The sequence below is a fragment of the Vanellus vanellus genome (genome assembly GCF_965231255.1).
Source record: "Vanellus vanellus genome assembly, chromosome: 11".
In the NCBI taxonomy this organism is placed as follows: domain Eukaryota; kingdom Metazoa; phylum Chordata; class Aves; order Charadriiformes; family Charadriidae; genus Vanellus; species Vanellus vanellus.
Window position 1 is genome coordinate 21,603,577 of NC_138916.1, and position 18,506 is coordinate 21,622,082.

The following is an 18,506-nucleotide window of genomic DNA, read 5'->3' on the forward strand; positions in this document are numbered from 1 at the left end:
TAGCTGTGAGGACAGGACGTCTGGAGCCAGCTCATCTCCTGCACATCACATACCGTCACAGCCCCGCTCAGAGGCCTTCCTCCCTGGCACAGTGGGACTTCTGGCAGGACGGAGACTTCAAATGCAGTTTTGTTGCTGTGTGTTTTTGTTGGCTCTTTGTGGAGCCCAAATGTTGAAAATGAATTCTGAGAAAGTTACTTAAGGTTTCTGGAGGCTGCTGCCCTGCCTGCCTTTGGTCACTGTTGTAATACTCTGATTGGAGAGTTTTGCCTCGCTACCCAGCCGCACCAGCACCTCATAAAGTCTGGTGAATCGGTGGCACCCAGGGGTGGGTTGTCTTTGCCATGTTCTTCTGTGAAATGGGTCACTCCCTCGTCTCAGGGCTGGCAGGTTGAGGGCACTTCTCAGCATTTGAGTTCCTACTCTTTGTTTCTTAAGCAGAGAGATAAGAACAGTGGCTGGATAGAAGCAGGTCCTGATAGCCAAGGCAGTGAGTAATAAGTGCCCCGAAGCATAAAATATCTTCCAGATTTGCTTTCACCATTGTGCTATTCCAGACAGGCTAGAATTTGGCACAGTCGGTATGGCCGGTAAAGCTGGGTGGGGATTACTGACGCAGCTCTGTCCCGCTATGGTGCCGGTTGCCCAGTGCCAGGGAAATTTGGCCTATGGAACACAAAAGGGAATCAGGATCCTGTTCTGCAGTAGCTGACACTAATCAAAGAAATGAATTTATTTTTTTATGGAGACTATGCTTGGGTAATTCAGCATTTTCAAATGAAATGAGACAAAATTAGAGAGATCTCAGAAGACTTTAATAGTGTCCTGTGTCACGCTAGAAGCAGTTCAGGTTGACATACCCACATTATGGTTAATTTCAGATGTTCCCATTTCAATTTAAATTTTCCATTTTTAGTAAGAAATACCTATTGTGCAGGGTTCTTTGGACTGAAAAAATTGGACCATTCTCACCAGAGAAATGTGGGCTGTTCTGCTCTGTTTTTTTCTGTTTCAAATAATTGAACTCCTTTCCACAGAAAAACTAACCCAAAACTCAGCTTGTGCAAAGCATCGTACCATGTTCCAACCTATTGATGCAACTCCCTGGCAAACCCATATCCAGGAGCCTTTGCACCAGATCCACATGGCAGCGGGGACATGCACCGAACGCTGCAGGCCATTTGGGTTTCTCTTAATTAGCGGTTAGAGAATTGGGACTGGACTGAATTAAAGTCCAAGTCCCATTTCACAACTTTCCACTTGCTTCCCTAGTTTTTCCCATTACAGTAAAATTCTGCTGTGATTTGGATTAGTCATACAGGCTCAGCACACTCATGGTTTTACTCATACTTTGTATGCAGATAGTGTCTTTTTGTCCAAGACTCTTAATGAACCTTGCAAACAGTGCTATCAATTAAACTAATACTTACCCCTATGCTATCTGCCCTGTGATATCTGAGAGCAATTCAAGCTACTGATTTTGGCCTCTATGGGTTTAAGCAGCCTGGGAGCTATCTTTCACAGCTGGCACAGCCAAGATCCCTGGAAGGGCACGGGCTTCTCCTTAATTTATGAGCGGTGAGGGGTGATGCCGAGTCCCTGTCCTGTCTCGCAGAGGCAGGCAGTGTCGCTGGCATCTCGGGCATGCCAGGAGGTAGGGCTTTCCACCACGGCGGGGCTGCTGAGGGGTGAGGTTGTGTCCGTTCAGCTGGCGGTGCTCTGTCTGGTTCTGCTCATTTTGCTTTGCTTTAGTCCGGCCAAATTGTAACGACAGCAAAAAAGCCCTGGGCAAAGGGTCTTTTTTTAGAATTTATTTCTCCACGGGGAGGAAATAGAAAGGCCTGTGAGGTAGGTATTGTTTTATCTGCTTCACAGATGAGGGAGTTTCTGGTACAGACCCAAGGTCATGGGGAGTGTTGTTCCCAAGAGATCCATATCCCAGGCTAATGGCGTTTTGCACTGCTGTGATGAGCTGGAGGAGTCGGAGAACCGGTGAGCCGTGCCCTTCTCACCGGCTCCCGTCCATGGGAAGTGACGGTATCCATCGCAGCAGTGCCACAGAGCACTGCACTGGAGCTTGACGCTGGCCATGGCTCCTGCAGCCAACACATCTGTACATTTAGGGGCAGGTTCTTAACTACCTGCAGAATTGTTCATGGCGCTTGGCAGCCAGTTTGCTGAACTGCTGCTGCTTCTGTGCCCTCCGCTGGGATGTCTCTGAGCTGCCATGGATGCCGGACCCAGAGCACATCCCTGGGAGGAGCGCTGCTGTCAAAGCAGCAGATATCAGATTTAGAGCAATCACTGCTCTTGTTTGTGAGAGGATTGTCTCCCTCTCTTTCCGTTTTTATTGCATTTCTTCCATTCCTCTGCTACCTACACTGATAGCAATAGCTTTACTCCTTTTTGGAAATGAGCCAGGTTTCTACAGCTGGATTCCTAGGATCATGATGGCTGTCTGTGAACATACTCCAGCTTGAATTTGTTAACCTTCGGGGCAGGCTGCCAGGTCTGTCTGTCCTCCCTTGCCAATAAAGAGAAAGGTAATACTGGGTGAGAGGAGTATGCCTCTGCAGCAGCTTCTATGTAATGACTTCTTTTTATGTTGCTGTTATCTTGGAGTGATTTGGGGTAAGTTACTAGTGTACTTGCAGGATTGTGAGAGGTAGCCAGAGCCTCTGGGATTGAAAGCTCTTGTATTGCAGAGAAGTAAAGAATCCGGATGGAGATTCTGCTGTCTTTCTTGCAGAACTCGTATGTGGTGCTGGCTGGCTTGTCGGATGGACTTGTAGCAGTGTTTTCAGTGTCCCAGGGCATCCCAGGGGACAGCTGCTCCTACCTGTGCTCCCACACGGCAAACAGATCCAAATTCAACATTTCTGATGATGACCCCCGGCAGAACCCGTACCCGGTGAAGGCCATGGAGATCACCAACAGCGGAGCAGAGGTCTGGTACAGCAACGGCCCTGGCATTCTCATCATTGACTGCGCCACGATGGAGATCAGCAGGAGACTGGAGCCCTTCAGCCCACCATCGGTGATCACATCCATCGCCTGCAACTCGGAGTGTCACGGGGAGGAGGTGGTGTGGTGTCTGGACGATAAAAGCAATTTCCTGGTGATGTACCACGTTACCACCTACCAGCTCTGCGCGCGCTACTTCTGCGGAGACTGCAGCCCTCTCAGAGACATGTTTACAATCCAGCAGCCTTCGGCAGCCATCCCAGCTACAGCGCCTATAAACCACAAAGCAATGGAGAGTAACCCGCTGGTGGACATGAGCATTATCTACAGCCCAGAGGTTGGCACCCAGATACTAAGCCACCAGGACTCGCTCACAGATTATTGCTCTGTGTCTTCCTACTCCTCCTCGCCTCCTAACAGGATAACCCGATGCCCCTCCAGCCTACCCAGCTCACCCATGAGCTCTTCTAGTGCACCACTCTCCACAGATTTTGAGGAGTCTGACAAATTTCATGAGCTGAAGCCTTCCCTGGATCATGATGCTATGTCTGCAGGTGACCACACGCAGCATCTCCAAGCTGTCAAGATTATTCCAGTGAAAGACCTCATATGGATCCCCAGGTAAGTGGGTCACTTAGTAAAGGAACTTCAGAATTCCTCCTGGGCTGAATGTGAGGTTAGCTCAGGCTAATTCAGGAACTTCTGCATCCCTACTATGATTCCTTTGCTCAGAAGTTACAATTAAGAAATTTTATTCCCAGTACAACAGTACATCGATTTTTCTACCCTTTTTGAAAGATATCTATTGTTGGGCAGAATGGCCACATCTAAGGTCTTGCCAGATTGATTACAGCAGATTGAGAAGGTGGTGGTAAGACTCGAAGCCCCGTTTCCCCAGCTACTGAGGAAACAAAGAACAGCAGGCAGCTTCCTTGCTCAGACACAACCCTGGCAAGTCCTGTTGCCTCCTGTTAGCTAATGGAAACCACTGGAAATCTGATTTTGCCTGTCACAGGGGCTCTTATTGTAGTGGATTCAGGATGCACCTCGGTGGCACCGCAGTGCCCCCTTCCCTGCAGAAGGTCATGTAACGGCAGGAGGGATTGCAGCAGAAAGGATGGATATCCAGCATGGATCTTCCTTGGCTGTCACCGGTCTCCACTGTAGAGCACATGTGATGTCTCCCTCGTTTCTCTTCTAGGAGAGGAGGGGATATCATCGTTATCGGACTGGAGAAGGAATCCGGCACCCAGCGGGGCAGAGTGATCGCTGTGCTGAAGGCCGGGGAACTGGCTCCCTACGGGTGAGGCTGACTTGGGCAGCACAGGTCATACCACGGGGGGCACAGGGGCACTGGGCGGCAGAGACTGGCTCTGCAGGCTCTGGGGGCTGTCAGAAGCAGGGGGCTGTCTTGGCTCCCAGCAGCATCTGAGGAGGTCCCAGCCTGAGGGGACACGGTTGCTGGTTGCACATCGGGGCATGTGTGTGCTCTGAGATGGCGAGGGGACGGCACTGCGACCACAGTTTGGTCTCCAAAAGCCACAGAGACCAAGTACCCCTGGAATGAGACAGGCAGGACCGTCTTGCACAATGCCATAAATGTGGGTCTGATCCTGCCTGGTGCTGACTCCTGGTGCTCTGAGGGCACCTGGCAGAAGATCGCTTGCGCTTGGCAGACTCAGGCCCTGCGTTAAGAACAAGAGGTGTATTTATGCAGAGCGCGGTGCTTGTCTGTGGCTGCATTCACGTGGATCAGGTTGACGTTCTGGCTCTAAATGAGCACCTTTGTGCTGTTGGCAGTGACGGGCCGGGGGAAGGCTCCTGCAGCACAGGGGAGAGCAGTTATATACATTAATTTAAAATGTTTCATACAGTGAACAAGAGTTCAAGTAAATAAATAGCTGGTAGAGAGGTGGGGGTGTTCTGCTGATCACTTAAATACCAGTCTGGGATTGTACTGTTTATGTCCAAACAAATGGAGGTTAAGCTAAGGATTATAAATGATCATTCATTATCACTAGGCAAACACAACAAGAGATCAAAGTGCTCCTGCCATTCCCTCTACTTGCTAACTGAGCGTCCTTATCGGTTAGTCGGGAGTGCCGTATTCTCTTTGTTGCTCACAGGTACTGTTAGGTTGATTTTGCTTTACCCAAACAAAGCGTGGAGTTAAGGCGAGGTGACACTGCGAGGTGACACTGCCGTCTCAGACTTGTCCTGCTTTGCTGCCTTTTAGCCTTCCGGCTTCAGGCACGGTGGCTGTTGACTCGCCCTGTTTTACCAGCAGGATAAAGACCGGCAGATAGTGCCTGCCTCCTCCGAGCCCCTCCAAGCGCAGAGGGGGGCAGGGAGGGGAGGGAAGGGAGGGGGCTTCTTAGTAGGGGTGGTTTGTGATTAAAAACCAGCTGCCAAGGAGAGCCCTTGTTGCTGGTGCTCCCCACATAGGGGCCTTTCTGGGGAAACAGTTTGGGGCCAATCTTCCCCCATCTGCTATCAGATCGGTAGAAAGAGCCCGGCGAGGGCTGAACTCCTGTCCCTTGAACCCTGCAAGGACAAAAGTGTCATCTTCTGCCTGGCCACCTCCCTCTGGGGTATCTGCAGGGCCAGCTTCAACTCGTGTTGTTTGATCGGGTAACACGCTCAGAGACCATGAAGGGAAGCACCTCCAACACAATGCTGTCATGAAGGACTCCTACACACACTTGCGGGTCCCTGGGCTGTTGTCGTAGCCATGCCTGCTGGTCCGGACTGGGGGCTTGTACCCTGAGCAGGCAGAGCTGGGCTCCATCCCGCTTCCACGCTTCATTTCAGGCTGCGGAGGCTCTCAGCAGCCTGCTAGCTGTGGCATGATGTTTTGAAAATGCCCAGTGGCAGCAGGCCAACGAGCCTGTGGATTTAGCAAATCGGGAGATTAACAGCGACTTCAAAATGTCACAGCAGACATAAGCACCCACCTGCATGTTTAGGCACCTGAATCCCTTTAAAAATCTTTTCCCGTGTCACTGAGACGCTTGCTTTTGCCACGACGTAGTTTCTGATCCCTCTCTTTGTTACGTTCGCCTTTCTCAAGGATTTGCAGCTTATAAAAAGAGATTCGGTAGCTGGAAAGGAAAGCTTTGGAGTCAGTGCCTCCCAGATGAGCGGCAGCGTGCTATGTTAGCAGAGCTGCTCTCCGCTGTAATGCTCTTCTCTGCTCTGCTCTTCCTTTCCCAGGACGCTGGTGGATGCTGCTCTCGTAGCAAAGGACACAGTTGTGTGCTGCTTTGAGAACGAAAACATGGAGTGGTGCCTGGCTGTCTGGAGGGGCTGGAGCGCCAGAGACTTTGACGTTTTCTACCAGGCCTACGAAGAGCTGGGAAGGCTTGAAACCTGCATGAGAAAAAGAAGGTAGTGCTTGTGGCACTGGGAACCGAGGCTCCACGGAAGAACGGAAGCATCCTGCTCTGAGCACGCCTGGACTCCGAAAGACAGCTCCAGAGAGGGAGGGGACAAGGGGTGCGTGGGGGGAGCGTGGGTCTGGTTTGCTGCTAATGAGCACTGCGGGGTTCCCATGTCTGGAGCCCCGTCAGGGCTCTCAGGGACTGAAGAAACCGGTGTGAGCGGGGCCACCTCTCCGCTCTCTTGCTCCATCACACGCTCCCCTGCAGTAGGTGAGAGCAGAAGGCGGAGGTGGCTGCAGTTCTGCTCATGCCTCTCTTTCCAGTTTCTTCTTCCCTGTTTTAAATTCCTTCCTCACCTTCAGCATGCCCTGGCTGCTGCTGCTGCTTTTATAGTGTATATCGTCAGCCAGGAGAGCTCCGTTCTCCTCAGCGGGCTCTTCCCTGGGAGCCTGAGCACGTTAGGGTCCCCGCTGCCCGCTGGCTGGCGGTGCGGTTCACGGCGCGCTGATTCTCCGCGCTCCCGAGGGAAATGCGCCTGCGCTGCGGGGCTGCTACCCACCTCCCCGCGGGTCTGTTAGAGGCTACTTCAGGTGTAGCCCCTGCTGTGACTGCTGTGTAGAGACATCCAGGTGTGAGAACCAGCAATAAGCTTTGGCTGGCCACTGCGTTTCTGGTTCCTAAAAGCTATTGTGGTACAGTGTGGCTGTGAGAGAGCCTAAAATAATCTGCCAATAATACTGCACAGGCTCAGTAAGTGAGTTGAGCTATTTAATTGCACTGCTGCAAAGTCAGTTGTAAATAGAGCTGATACAAAGCAAAGCCGCTTGGTTTGACAGATGCATCCTGGTGTAAGAGACGGGAGCCCTGAGACCAGGAAGGCTTATGAACTGTCTTTGCTCCTCTCCTCTTTCTCTTGGTAAATACACTCTGGGGTATCCCAAACACAATAAGCTTAATTTGCCTGTGTATCTCTGCAGCTTCTGCTCACCACAGCTTTTATTTTATCTTCATTAGTGGCCTGGGATGATGTATTGGCTCTGAATACAATTGCACTTAGTTATCCCAAGCATGTACAGCAGTGTAAAAAGTGAGCCTGGCTAAGCACCCTGTAAAAAAGTGTACAGTTTGAATTTTGGACCTTTTTTTTTTTTTTTTTTTTTCTTTCTATCCCAAGAAACTTGTGTGAGCATCGGCAAGGCTGGCCAAGGCCGAGCGGGCAGGTTAACCCTCTGGTTCACATTTCTGTTGCGGGCTGCTAAAATATCCTTCTTCAGAAACCGAGCGTATCTTAAAATAAACAGATTTCTCCCTGCAACGACGCTGCGTTGGTGGCACTTTTTATAGGCGGCCCATGCCTGCATCAGCTGCAGGGTGTTGGGGCTTTGCAGTGTCTGATTAAAAAGCCCATCCTCCCGATGAGCGTGGCTGGAATCGCGTTTACAAGTGCAGTCTGTTTCCTTACCTGCCTCCGTCCCCTGCGGCTCCTCCGGCGGCTGATGGAGCGGCACAGCGGCAGGACAACCTCTCCTGCCGGTTGTCTCGGGGACGGGGAAGAGATGGCTCAGCCTGGCACTGCCGCTGCGGTTTGACAGGCATTTTCACAGCTGCCCCGAGAGCTTATCCTGACTCCAGCTTAGCCGTGAGATAGCTGTATCTGTGTCAGAGCTAATTAATTGCATTTCCCTGAAACTGTGTCACCTACCTCCCATCCTGCAGCACAGCCCCAAGCCTGCACGTGCCGCACACCCCCTCACCTGCGCCGGGGTTTAACCATCCCACGGTCGCCTTCTCCGCGTCCCAGACCCCTTTTTTACACACGTACTGTTTCACGATCCTTGAAGCCCCAGCAGAGGCTATAAAACAGCTTGTACTTTCATTCAGCCTTGCAGGTTTTCCTTGAGAAAAAGCGATCTGGAATAGCCACAGCAGTTCCTTATCATCCGACTTGAGCCAAACATCATGGGCACCATGCTGCTTCCAAAGCCGGCGCGGGGCCGTGCCCCCACGGGCTCCCCAGGGCCCACAGGGGGCTGTTGGAGCCTCTCCCAACCTTTCGCTGGGCACCGGCTGAGGCCCCGCCACAAAAGGGGCTTTGTTCTGCTCCTGCCACACGCTCCGGAGCTGTTACTGCCCACAGCCATTGCGCACACCCTCCCCAGACACACCGGGACATCCCCGCTCCGAACACTCCGCTGCCACCATCACCAGCCAGGTGGGGACAGTCGGGGAAGGGGGGGTGGGAAGGTGCTGTATGGTGGCGTGAGAGGTCGCTGCTGCAGGGACGGGAGTGAGCGTGTCCCAAAACCTCCTGGGAACAGGGATCGGTTCCCGAAATCGACTGAGACCCCAGAGTCAGGACCTGAAACCTCATTAGCACAAGGCTCCATTACGTAAGCAACGCACGCGCTGCGGGAACAAATCCCCGGGGGCAAGAATAAACAGAAACTAAAAACAAAATTTAAAAAAAAAAACCTCAGCAACCAACCATCATTTCAGACAGTCTAATTGAGATTTCGGTGCTCACTCGCAGCCCTCCCAACCAGCCGAGCCTGCTCTGCTCCTGCGGGACTGACGGCAGCTACGGGTGAGGGGCATCATCCATCCCCTGTGTCCATCCCTGGGGAGAGGGATGGGGTCAAGGCCAAAGGGAGGAAAAACACCCAAAAAACCTGGAGAAAGGGGCTGCCTGAGCCCAAAGACGCTGGTGATCAAAGTCCCCGTTACCGGGGTAGCTGTGCATACCGCAGTCCTTGCTATTTTCTTTCAGCTTCTAAAAATAAGCCCGAGCAGGGGCCTGGCGGGGAGCGGGGGGGGGGTGTTATTCCTCCAGCTGACCGGAGAGACGAGAAAACAGCTTAGTTTTATTTTGTCAACGTCAGGTTCCCCCCAGCCCGTCTCGGAGCAGCGGGAGCACACGGAAATGCCTCGGCGCTGGGAGGGAAACGGATGCTCTCAGATGAGATTAACCCCCCGCACCGGCAGCAGGAGGGAGGCGGGTGCGGGGGGCCGTTAATTACTCACTGAGGAATTACTGAGACACACAGGACCTGCCACCACCAGGATTAATTGAGCCGTCAGTGCCGGAGCCCCGGCTCAGCCGTGGCTGCCCAAAACCCCCCCGGCTTCGTCCCCTCGCCCGGGAGCCACACGCATCCCCGCGGGTTCTGCCCTAAAGTGGGCGGCTGTCCTTCGCCTGCTTTAAAAGAAATAAAAATAATAACCGTCCGGACACTGCCTCTGCGTCCGGGTTTTGGCTGTTCCTTTGGGGGCGTCGGTGCGGTGAGCGGGATGCGGGGTCACTCCCTGCGATGGAGAACACATTCAGCGCCCAACGCCCGCTGGGGCTCGGGGCAAACCGCTGGTTGCACCCCCGTCCCCGAGACCCCATATCCTGGAGCTCACTGAGGCCGTTTTGGGGACCCGGCACTTGTGGGGGCACCGACCCCGCCAGCCCGGGGCTGTCCAGAACCAACCGGCTCCTCCGTGTGCAGGAAAACGGGGAAACATTGAAGCTCATTCTCTCAGAAAAGGGGCGGAGGGGCGGCTGTCGGCCCCGTTGCTCGCCCTGCCCTGGGCAGCGGTGCAGGATTGGGCCCAACCGCCCGTGCCAGCTGCCGGGGCAGCGCGGTCCCACTCTCCCACCCCACTGCTGATGGGGTTACACCCTGCGGGGCTCATCACCGGGCACATCCCGCCGGCTAACCCAGGCGGTGCCTGCAAAGAAAGCCACGGAAAGGGCAATTTAACGGTATTAAAAGTTTCTCCAGTCCCGGCCAGATAAAATAACCTCGGCAGAAAATAGGTGCTGCACACGGTGCTGCCCCAATCGCACCGACCGGTCGCAGCTTCCCGGGGGCTGCAGCTCCCAAAAGCTCTCCAGGAGTTGGGACGATGCGGGGAGCGGGAGCGGCGGCAGAGCATCGGGCAGCGGGATAGGAAGGACAGCAAATCCGACGAGATTTTCTGACCTTGCAGCGTGACTAGAAGCCAACAGCAGGACTTTATTCCCCGCGCCTTGAACAGACCGGTTCTTCTGCAGCGCCTCTGCGGGGGCTCCCGCGGTCGGTGTCCGGCGGCGCCTGAGCCGGCCGGATGGGCGAAGGCACAGCGGCTGCTGCCCAGGCCCCTTCCCGCTGCCCTTCGCTCTCGCCCTAACACCGCGCTGCCGCCGAAAACCACCACGAGCATTAAAACACCCTGTGATCCCCTGCGCTCCCCCCTGCCTGACCGCCCGGCAGCTCTTTGAGCCTTAAAAACTCAATTTCCAGCTTTTTTTCCAAGAGCGGGGTGACTCAAATGTTTTTTTCCCTTCCTCTGTTACATTCGACGTGCAGAAAAAAAAGAATCATAATTTATTAGAGCAAAACCCACCTCTCCTGCCCCAGTGGCAATCATGGGGGTGGGGGGGGGGGGGGGGATTTACACGCCGACTGGGTGCTCCCCACATCCCGCACTGCACCGAGAGCTCAGCTCCGGCGTAAGGAAAAAAATAAGGTGATTTTTTTTAAGGGACGTGGGGAAAGGGGCGGCGCTGGCTGCTTTGTATTCTGCTACCGAAAGGATAGAGGAAATTAGTTTTCTTTAAGCAAACTTTAAAGGACAGGAAATATTGTGGCTCTTTGGGGCTGCCAGCCTGTCCTCGGCTCACCCCGGTACTGCGGCGGTGGGGTGGGGGCACCGTCGGGCTTCGGTGGCTTCACCCGCACTGGGGTCCGGCTTTCGTTTTACCGTAGGCAGGAGACGGCTGCTGCTCTGCCAGGGCGGGTGGCTACTCCTCATCACCAACGCCCAACAAAACGACACTAAGGTTTTCAAAAAACCCACAAAACCCCTGGGAAAGACCCATTCCCAAAGAGCTCAGCCGGCTTTACACAACCTGGTCCCGCTCCCTCCCAGCCCAGCACTGGTGTCCCTGGGAAGTCGCTTCCCTCTTCCCATGCTGAGCCTATCCCTGATTTGTTTTTATTTATTCCCCGTCCCTCTTTGTGCTTTTGCGTTTACAGCAGCGCCACGTCAGGCTCCTCCGAGCTGCGGGTCCTGCTTACTTATCCTTTGTGCCAAACCGTGACCATGCTGCTCCTTCCCCTGCCAGCACCAGCTGAGCCCCAGCATGGCGCCGGCTCGCGCGGTGCCACCAGCGCGGTGCCGCAGAGCTAAGGGATGGCTCTGGGGCTGACCCTTCCCTAGAGACATGCGGTGCCCACAGCCCATGGACCGGGCGAGTCCTCCTCCACCCTGCGAGCGCTTGGGGATGGATGAATGCACGGAGGGATGGTGGTTTGGAGGGATGGTGGTTTGGAGGGATGCAGAGATGGCAGCTTGTAGGGATGGAGGGATAGAAGTTTGGAGGGACAGAAGTGGCTTTGGTGGCACACAGACACAGGGAAGTGGCCACTGTGTGCCCAGGGAGCTGGGGGGGGGCAGCACAGGGCCTGGACCCCATGAAGGCTCTGTCCCCATCCACCACCTCTTCCCTGTGCGATCGCACGAGTACATCCCTCCAACTGCTGCGTTTTGGCGGGGCGTGAGAGCGCCCTTTGGTGTACGCGGCTGTTTCTATCCAAAACGGGCTGCCCGCCCCCACCTGCTATGTGCTTTGTGGGGCGCAGGAGGAGCTCAGCACCCCACGGACCTGCAGGAGCCGCAGACTAACCTGTAGCACGCAATTGCCCCTTCCTTCTCCATTTTCCCTCTTAAAAATTATAAAGCACCATCCTATTCAAAGGATTGGATGAGAAGAACCAGCCCCCCAGATAGCGTCCCTTGGCTGCGGTGGCCTGGCCGCGCTCGGCAGAGGACAAATGGCTCTGGCCACTGTCGGGGGACACCCGACACCGCCGCCGCTCCCAGCCAAACCTGCTGTCCCCGACCCTCCCAGTGCGGCCACAGGTCCCCAGTCACCCCCAGGGCCCTAAACTGGGGCTTTATGGGACGTGCTGGCTGAAAGGAGCACTAAGGCGGCAGCATCCTGCCACGGGGCTGCGCTCCCTATGGAAAATATTAGACATTGGAGGCCCCTCTATACCCTAAGCCCCAGTGCCAGAAGGAGGAGTGGGTTTTCAGAGAGATGAGGGGTTTTTTTTTGCAGATTTGGGCTCTGAGGAGCAGCGCGGCAAACAGAAGGACCCCCCGGGTTTGCAGAGATGTCGCTGAGGCTGTTGGGGACCAGCTGAAGCCGTCACCCACGTCTGGGTTTGCTCCTGCTTCTGCTGCAGGGGCTGCCCTGGATGGGGCCAGGGCAAGGATGTGGTCAGGGATGGGGCGGGGATGGGGATGGGGATGGGAATGGGAATGGGGATGGGGATGGGGCGGGATGGGGCAGAGATGGGGATAGGGATTGGGGCAGGGATGGGGATGGGGATGGGGTCAGGGACAGGGATGGGGATGGGGATGGGGCAGGGATGGGGATGGAGGCTGAGCTTGCCCCGGGCAGGTGCTCAGCACCAGGGGAATCACAGAAGAGTAATTTTGGCAGCAGACAGCCGGCCAGGGCACGTACCCAGCCTGCGAGGGTGCACGTCTGCGGCAATTCATGTTCTCCAGGTCGAAACCACTGTGGCAGAGCCAACACCGGCAAAGCAAACAGCCTTTATCTGCCCCGTATCGCAGCGCGTTTGCTTTGGAAGTTTGTTTTATCACAGAATTACTTTAAACTGCCCTTTGTATGAGCCCTCTTATTGAAAAGTCAATAAAGCACAAAGGTGTCGTCATTTTTTATTTTTTTTTTATCTTCTTTTCTAAAGAAACAGTTGGTGAGAGGCGTAGCAGCACCCGGGCAAAGTCCTCCCGGCACCCCCGGCCCTGCGGTGGGGACCCCCGATTTCCAAGACACTCCAGCCCAGCACGCTGGAGATGTTGGAGCCGATTCAGGTCAATTAAAGTTGAGGTTTTTATTGAATTAAAGTGTGAAAGTAAATAGAGCCAGCCCAGTATTTGGGTCTGGGGTTGGGGTGTTTTTTTTTGATGTTAATTCAATTTTTTTTCACCCCGCTCATAAATGTGATTTAAAAGGTGGTAGAGATTCCTGGGCTGGAGGAGAGGCGGGAGATGGGTGTTGGAGCTTGGAAGGGACGTGGACGGGTTTCTTGCACCTGGGAAAGCGTCGGCAGCAGTTTGGACATGAGGAATAAAAGCGCTTCTGGCAGCAGCAGCCGGGTGAAATCCCGTAAAAGACCGGGGGAAGGAAACCCCATGGGATGCGGCTGTACTACAGCCCAACATGCCTTGGCTGGCGAGTCCAGCATGTCTCCAAGGCTGCCCATGCCCACGGAGGAGACAGCCTTTGAGCTCCAAGTTTGGACCAAAAACCCCCGAATTTGCTCCAGTAACTCACTTTGAGAGACCGCTGCGCTGGGTACAAACGCATTTGTTTTAAACAGGTCCCAACGTGGGCAGCGTCCCACCAGCCCAGAATCCACCACGTCCCCAAGCAGAGCAGAGGAGGAGGAACCTGGTGGGACCTGGAAGCATCCGCCCCCGGCAAGGCAATAACCTGCTCTCCGGCTTTAATGCCTCTGCAAGATTTTCTTTCCAAACAGCTCTCGAGCGAGGCCGGCTGGGCAAGCGGAGTATTTTTAGCAAGTATTCACGCGAAACGATGTCGGCTCATAATTTTGCAATGTAAAGTTCGAGCTTCAACGAAAACTCAGCCGCAGCAGATTTGGGGTCAGCGGGACGTTCTCGCCGCTGTTGCTGGAAGGCGCCGCGGGGCCGGGTCCCGGGCAGCCGCGGGGAGGCTGGCGCTGGTCACTGGTTTTTTCAGGGCAATAAAACCCTCAAGGTCCAAATCTTGAAACCCTTCCACAGACTGTGACTCTGCAACGTTGCATATAAATATTTAACCCGTAAATAGTCGCACCGAGCACGACGCTTACTGCAAAGTACCTCGCCGCCTTTCCCTGACCCACACTTTCCCCGTGTCCTTTGCCTCTCTTCGCCATCGTTGATCCTTGAGCAACGAAACGAGCTGCTGGGAGCGAAGCGCTTTTAGAAAACGGCAGTAATAAATCCAGCGCTCTCCCCCTCCCGTTGCCTCTCCTTGAAGTTTCACATGCAATTTAACTCCAGCGACTGATGATGAACGTTCATGAACAAAGAGCCAAGCACAGCCTCAGACCGCCCCAGCTCAAGGCTCACAGTGGATTTTGGCCGTTCCCTCCGACAGCCCACGGGACACCCAGGCTCTCCTCTCCACCCCACAAACGTACCTACCAGAAGGAAGGACCAAGGCTGCGTTTAGCTCCTTTGCAGGTCCCCCCCGATGTTCTCCTCGGCCCCTCCTGTTCATCAGCTCCATCTTCTGCAGGTGATAACCCACCCCAGAGTTGAACAGCTCTCAGGCTGCCAGAGGACAACCCCTGCCAGAGATCAGACCCTGGGGAGCAGCGGGGTGGGGACATCAAGCCCCCAACAAGCAACGTGGGGCCGGGGAGCAAAGATACCTGAAGGGCGAGGATGGTGCTGGGTCATCCCACCTGTGCTTCGAAACACGGTCCCTCACCAGTCACTGGTGGGAGATGGCCACTCCTGTGTCTGCTCAGCAGAAAAAGCCCTCCAGAGCCATCAACCTGCCAACCACGAGCCATGGGCCAGAGCAAGTGGAGCCAACGTGGGCGAGAAACCCCCATGTGACCCCTTCTCTCAGTGTAACTCCCGGGAAGATGGGAATGGCAAAGTGTTTCTGAGCTTTGGCTCATGAGTTCAAGCTCGGCGGGGGTGCGTGGGACAGAGCCCACACCCACCGGTGTCCAGAAAAGGTGGAAGGGTTTAAAGCCGAGTGTTGAAGGGCTGCAAAGCTCTGCTTGGGCGGGAGTTTAATTGCAGTGAGCACACCCGCGACCAGCGCAGCATCTGCCACGGGTTACATCCACTGGAAGAACGAAGGAAAGAAGTGTCTCGCATTTTTAATTGCTTTAATGAAGAAGAGAGGCATCTCATTATATAGCAACCCTCAGGAAACGACTCTCAGTCACCACGTTCTAGTTTCAGGATGACAGCATCTCATTTTCTCAGACCTTGTTTTTCTTAATGGACTGGAGGCAAACACCCCTGGGTTTTCCAGCACCAACTGGCTTCTCGGCATGAAGTAAACTTCCCTCCGAACCAAACAACCAAAGTAAACTGCAAATGAAATGTTCCAGCCCCAGAAGGGATTTTTGTCAGAGGCTGGGTTAGCACTCGCCAGCCGATGACTTCCACCTGGTCAAGCTCCTTACAACTTGTGGCAGCAAATACAGCTTATTTTAGTATAAAATGGGGGTTTATAAGGTTAGACTTTATCATAGACGGCTATAATTCACAATTTAACTTTCAAATGGATTACTTTAAAGCTGCAAGTCTATAAAATATGTGGTCAATTAAGATGTGGGGCCTCAAGAATTGACTCCAAGCTCGGTGTAAAACTCGTGTTTAACGCTGCGCGGACAGATTTGGTAACTGAGTGAGAGCTGCAGCAACTGAGCAAAAAAACCCAACCCAAGACCAGATGGGTGCTTTTCATTAAACGGCTTTTTCCATGCACATGCATTCTTACTTTTACCGCCTGTTACGGGCTAAAACAAGTCCTACATAATCACAAACATTAATACAGTGATAAGTACAGGGCTTTTCCGCCCCCCGTCTTTTGGTACAGTTCTTTAGGGTTCATATTCTTCAAGCTCTTCTCTGCAGCCACAAATACTAGTTGCCTTTTTTTTTTTCTTACCCTAGTGTAAAGAAACACTTCTGTAATCCCTAAGATTCTCACTTTGGGACTTAATTTTTACATAAAAAAGCCTCACACTAATATTGAATAACCGTGATAAAACTGGCAGAGCGATTAAAACTAAGTGCTTGACACACTTAATAATTATCTTTGCCGTATTTTGAATGCACAAAACATTACTCAATTATTCAGCCTTGTCATCGTATGCATTTTAAATGTATAGTTATGGGTGTTTTCAGACAGCAAAACCACTTTTAACCTTTTCACGAGGAAAAAGTCAAACACCTCTGTTAGAGATGACCGGCTGCCCCAGGGCATCGCGCGGCTCGCCAGGGCGGGCAGCAGCGGGAGTGTACACCAGAGCCCCACGGGCGGATGTTTGCCTTTGCCCAGAGCCAAGGGATGCGGCATTAAGTTTATTCCAGGCCAAAACACAACACAGAGGTCAAATTCCTTTGTAAGAGGGAGATCCTTCTACCTGGACTTACTTCCCAAAACTGCTTAATCTTTGCGGCTGCGCCTACGCTGTATGAACAGATATGGACTGAGGCAGACGACATGAGGAGCTCCGATTGCAAATAAAAAATCTTTATTGCATCTTAGAAGCAAGTCTTAAAAAAAAAAAACAAAAAAAAACAACCAAAAAAAAAGATTTTCCATGCACTGAATCCATCCAAGTACCGACATCCTTGGGACTGTCACCAAAAAACGATGAACATTATAAAACATCAACTCTACACTAGTTGCAGTTCATATTCCATACACGTGTAAACAACAGGTTATTTCTTCTACTGGAATAGCAATTACTCCGTAAGATCCCTTCAAACGTGGCAACAACCTAAGCACTGGTTTTTCTCTGTTCCTTCACTGGTCTCCGCTTCCCAAAAAGCAGGCAAAGTGGAACTGAGAGCAATGAGACGAAATGGTGCTGGAGGATACGATAGAAAAATATATTGTTCGCTGGTTTTTATTTTTTGTTTCTGCTGAGGAAGATATTTACAGGTAGGTAGGTCCCAACAGATCATCTGCTTCAATGACAATGTCCATTCGCTGTCTAAGTCTCAGTGTAAAGGGTTCCCTTTCTGGCTTTAAGGCACTTTATTTTGTATATTTTTCTCTTACCTTGCTAGGTGTTAATTCACAGGGATCACACTTTCCTTGTATTCGGCCTCCCCGTCCCCAGTTCCTCTTAGAACACCGAACAAAAAAAATTTCCTAAGCTTACTGAAGTCATTCCAAAAATGTTAAAGAAATTTGGGAAAAAGATTCATGAAAAAATATTTTAGAAAGTAATCTTTGGAGATCATTTACTGCAAGTATGATGTATACTACCTTATCAGTGAGAAGATGCAATACATTCCTAATATATATATATATATTTACACACACATATATATATATATAAAATATTAAAATGACTAACAGATATTCAAGGAAAGGTCAAGAACCTAAAACAATGGATATTAAATAAATTAACGGTCTATCAGATACAGAAAAAAATAATCCCAAAACAAAACTAGTAATCAAATGTAGTAATTGTTCCCATTAACATCACGTAACCGACTGAACAAAATCAACGCAATTAGGTGCAGTACACTCGGTATAGGAGATTTTTCAAAGTTCTCGTTCGGGATCTCTAATTGTTCGTTGTGCACTGTCGCTTTGCTGCAAGAGATTCGCATTTCCCATCATCCTCTTCCCCTCCCTCATTACGCTTCGGCATTTCTTGATCACAGCGTCTCACCTCTAGACAGGACAGCGGTTGAGGGTAATACACAGAACCCACCACGGATTCTTAAAAGGTTACGTCCATATATATGGACCAAATACAAAAGGCAAAAAGTTGTACAAGGACTAATCAGACAGCAGGTTGTGCTTACTTTCTGCCCTCCCTTGAAGCTGCCTGGCCATAATAAGTGGAAGTGTATTTTTAAACTGAAATAATAAGCCATTCCGAAAAAAAACCCACCTCCTGCGACTGATACCCTTATCACCACCACTTGGATTCGTTTTGTTCTAATGCAATCTTAAAAATAATGGCTATCCTTAACAAAAGAAGCAGAATCTTTGCACGGTAGCAGTCACAACAAAACATTTAGATACAGCGTTTTGTCACTTGGCTTGCACGCTCAGGTCCCAATTTACAGAATCCCAGCAACGAAGACAGCAACAGAAAAGGTAGGAAACAATCTTTTGTTCATAAGGAAATTCTAATTCAAGTCAGATTTCCGCTGATTGGTCAGATAACTCTTAAACAATTTTTTTTTGTTTGTTTGAAGGCAAATATTGATCACAGTTTTGTTCAAACCCAAAAACACAACAACAAAAAAACCAACAGCCTTGTTCTTCTCAAAACGAGCGCTTTGTAAGAAAAGAATGATGATTTCTAAAATATATCCTGTGTGGTCTTTTAAAAGTGAATTATCAAAAAACATTTTCCCAAAAATAAATTAGATAAT

General features: G+C 51.9%; 1 protein-coding gene across 1 annotated transcript in view; it reads left to right on the plus strand.

Moving 5' to 3' along the window:
• The window catches only part of LRRK1 (leucine rich repeat kinase 1), a gene marked incomplete at both ends in the record, with an annotated part of 79,273 nt that extends 72,918 nt beyond the window's left edge, over nucleotides 1–6,355 (plus strand). Inside the window, 3 exons of the mRNA XM_082488681.1 lie at nucleotides 2,750–3,585; nucleotides 4,166–4,267; nucleotides 6,178–6,355. Coding sequence (XP_082344807.1) covers nucleotides 2,750–3,585; nucleotides 4,166–4,267; nucleotides 6,178–6,355 — 1,116 coding nt within the window. The remainder of the gene's footprint in view (nucleotides 1–2,749; nucleotides 3,586–4,165; nucleotides 4,268–6,177) is intronic.
• Nucleotides 6,356–18,506: the final 12,151 nt, after the last annotated feature.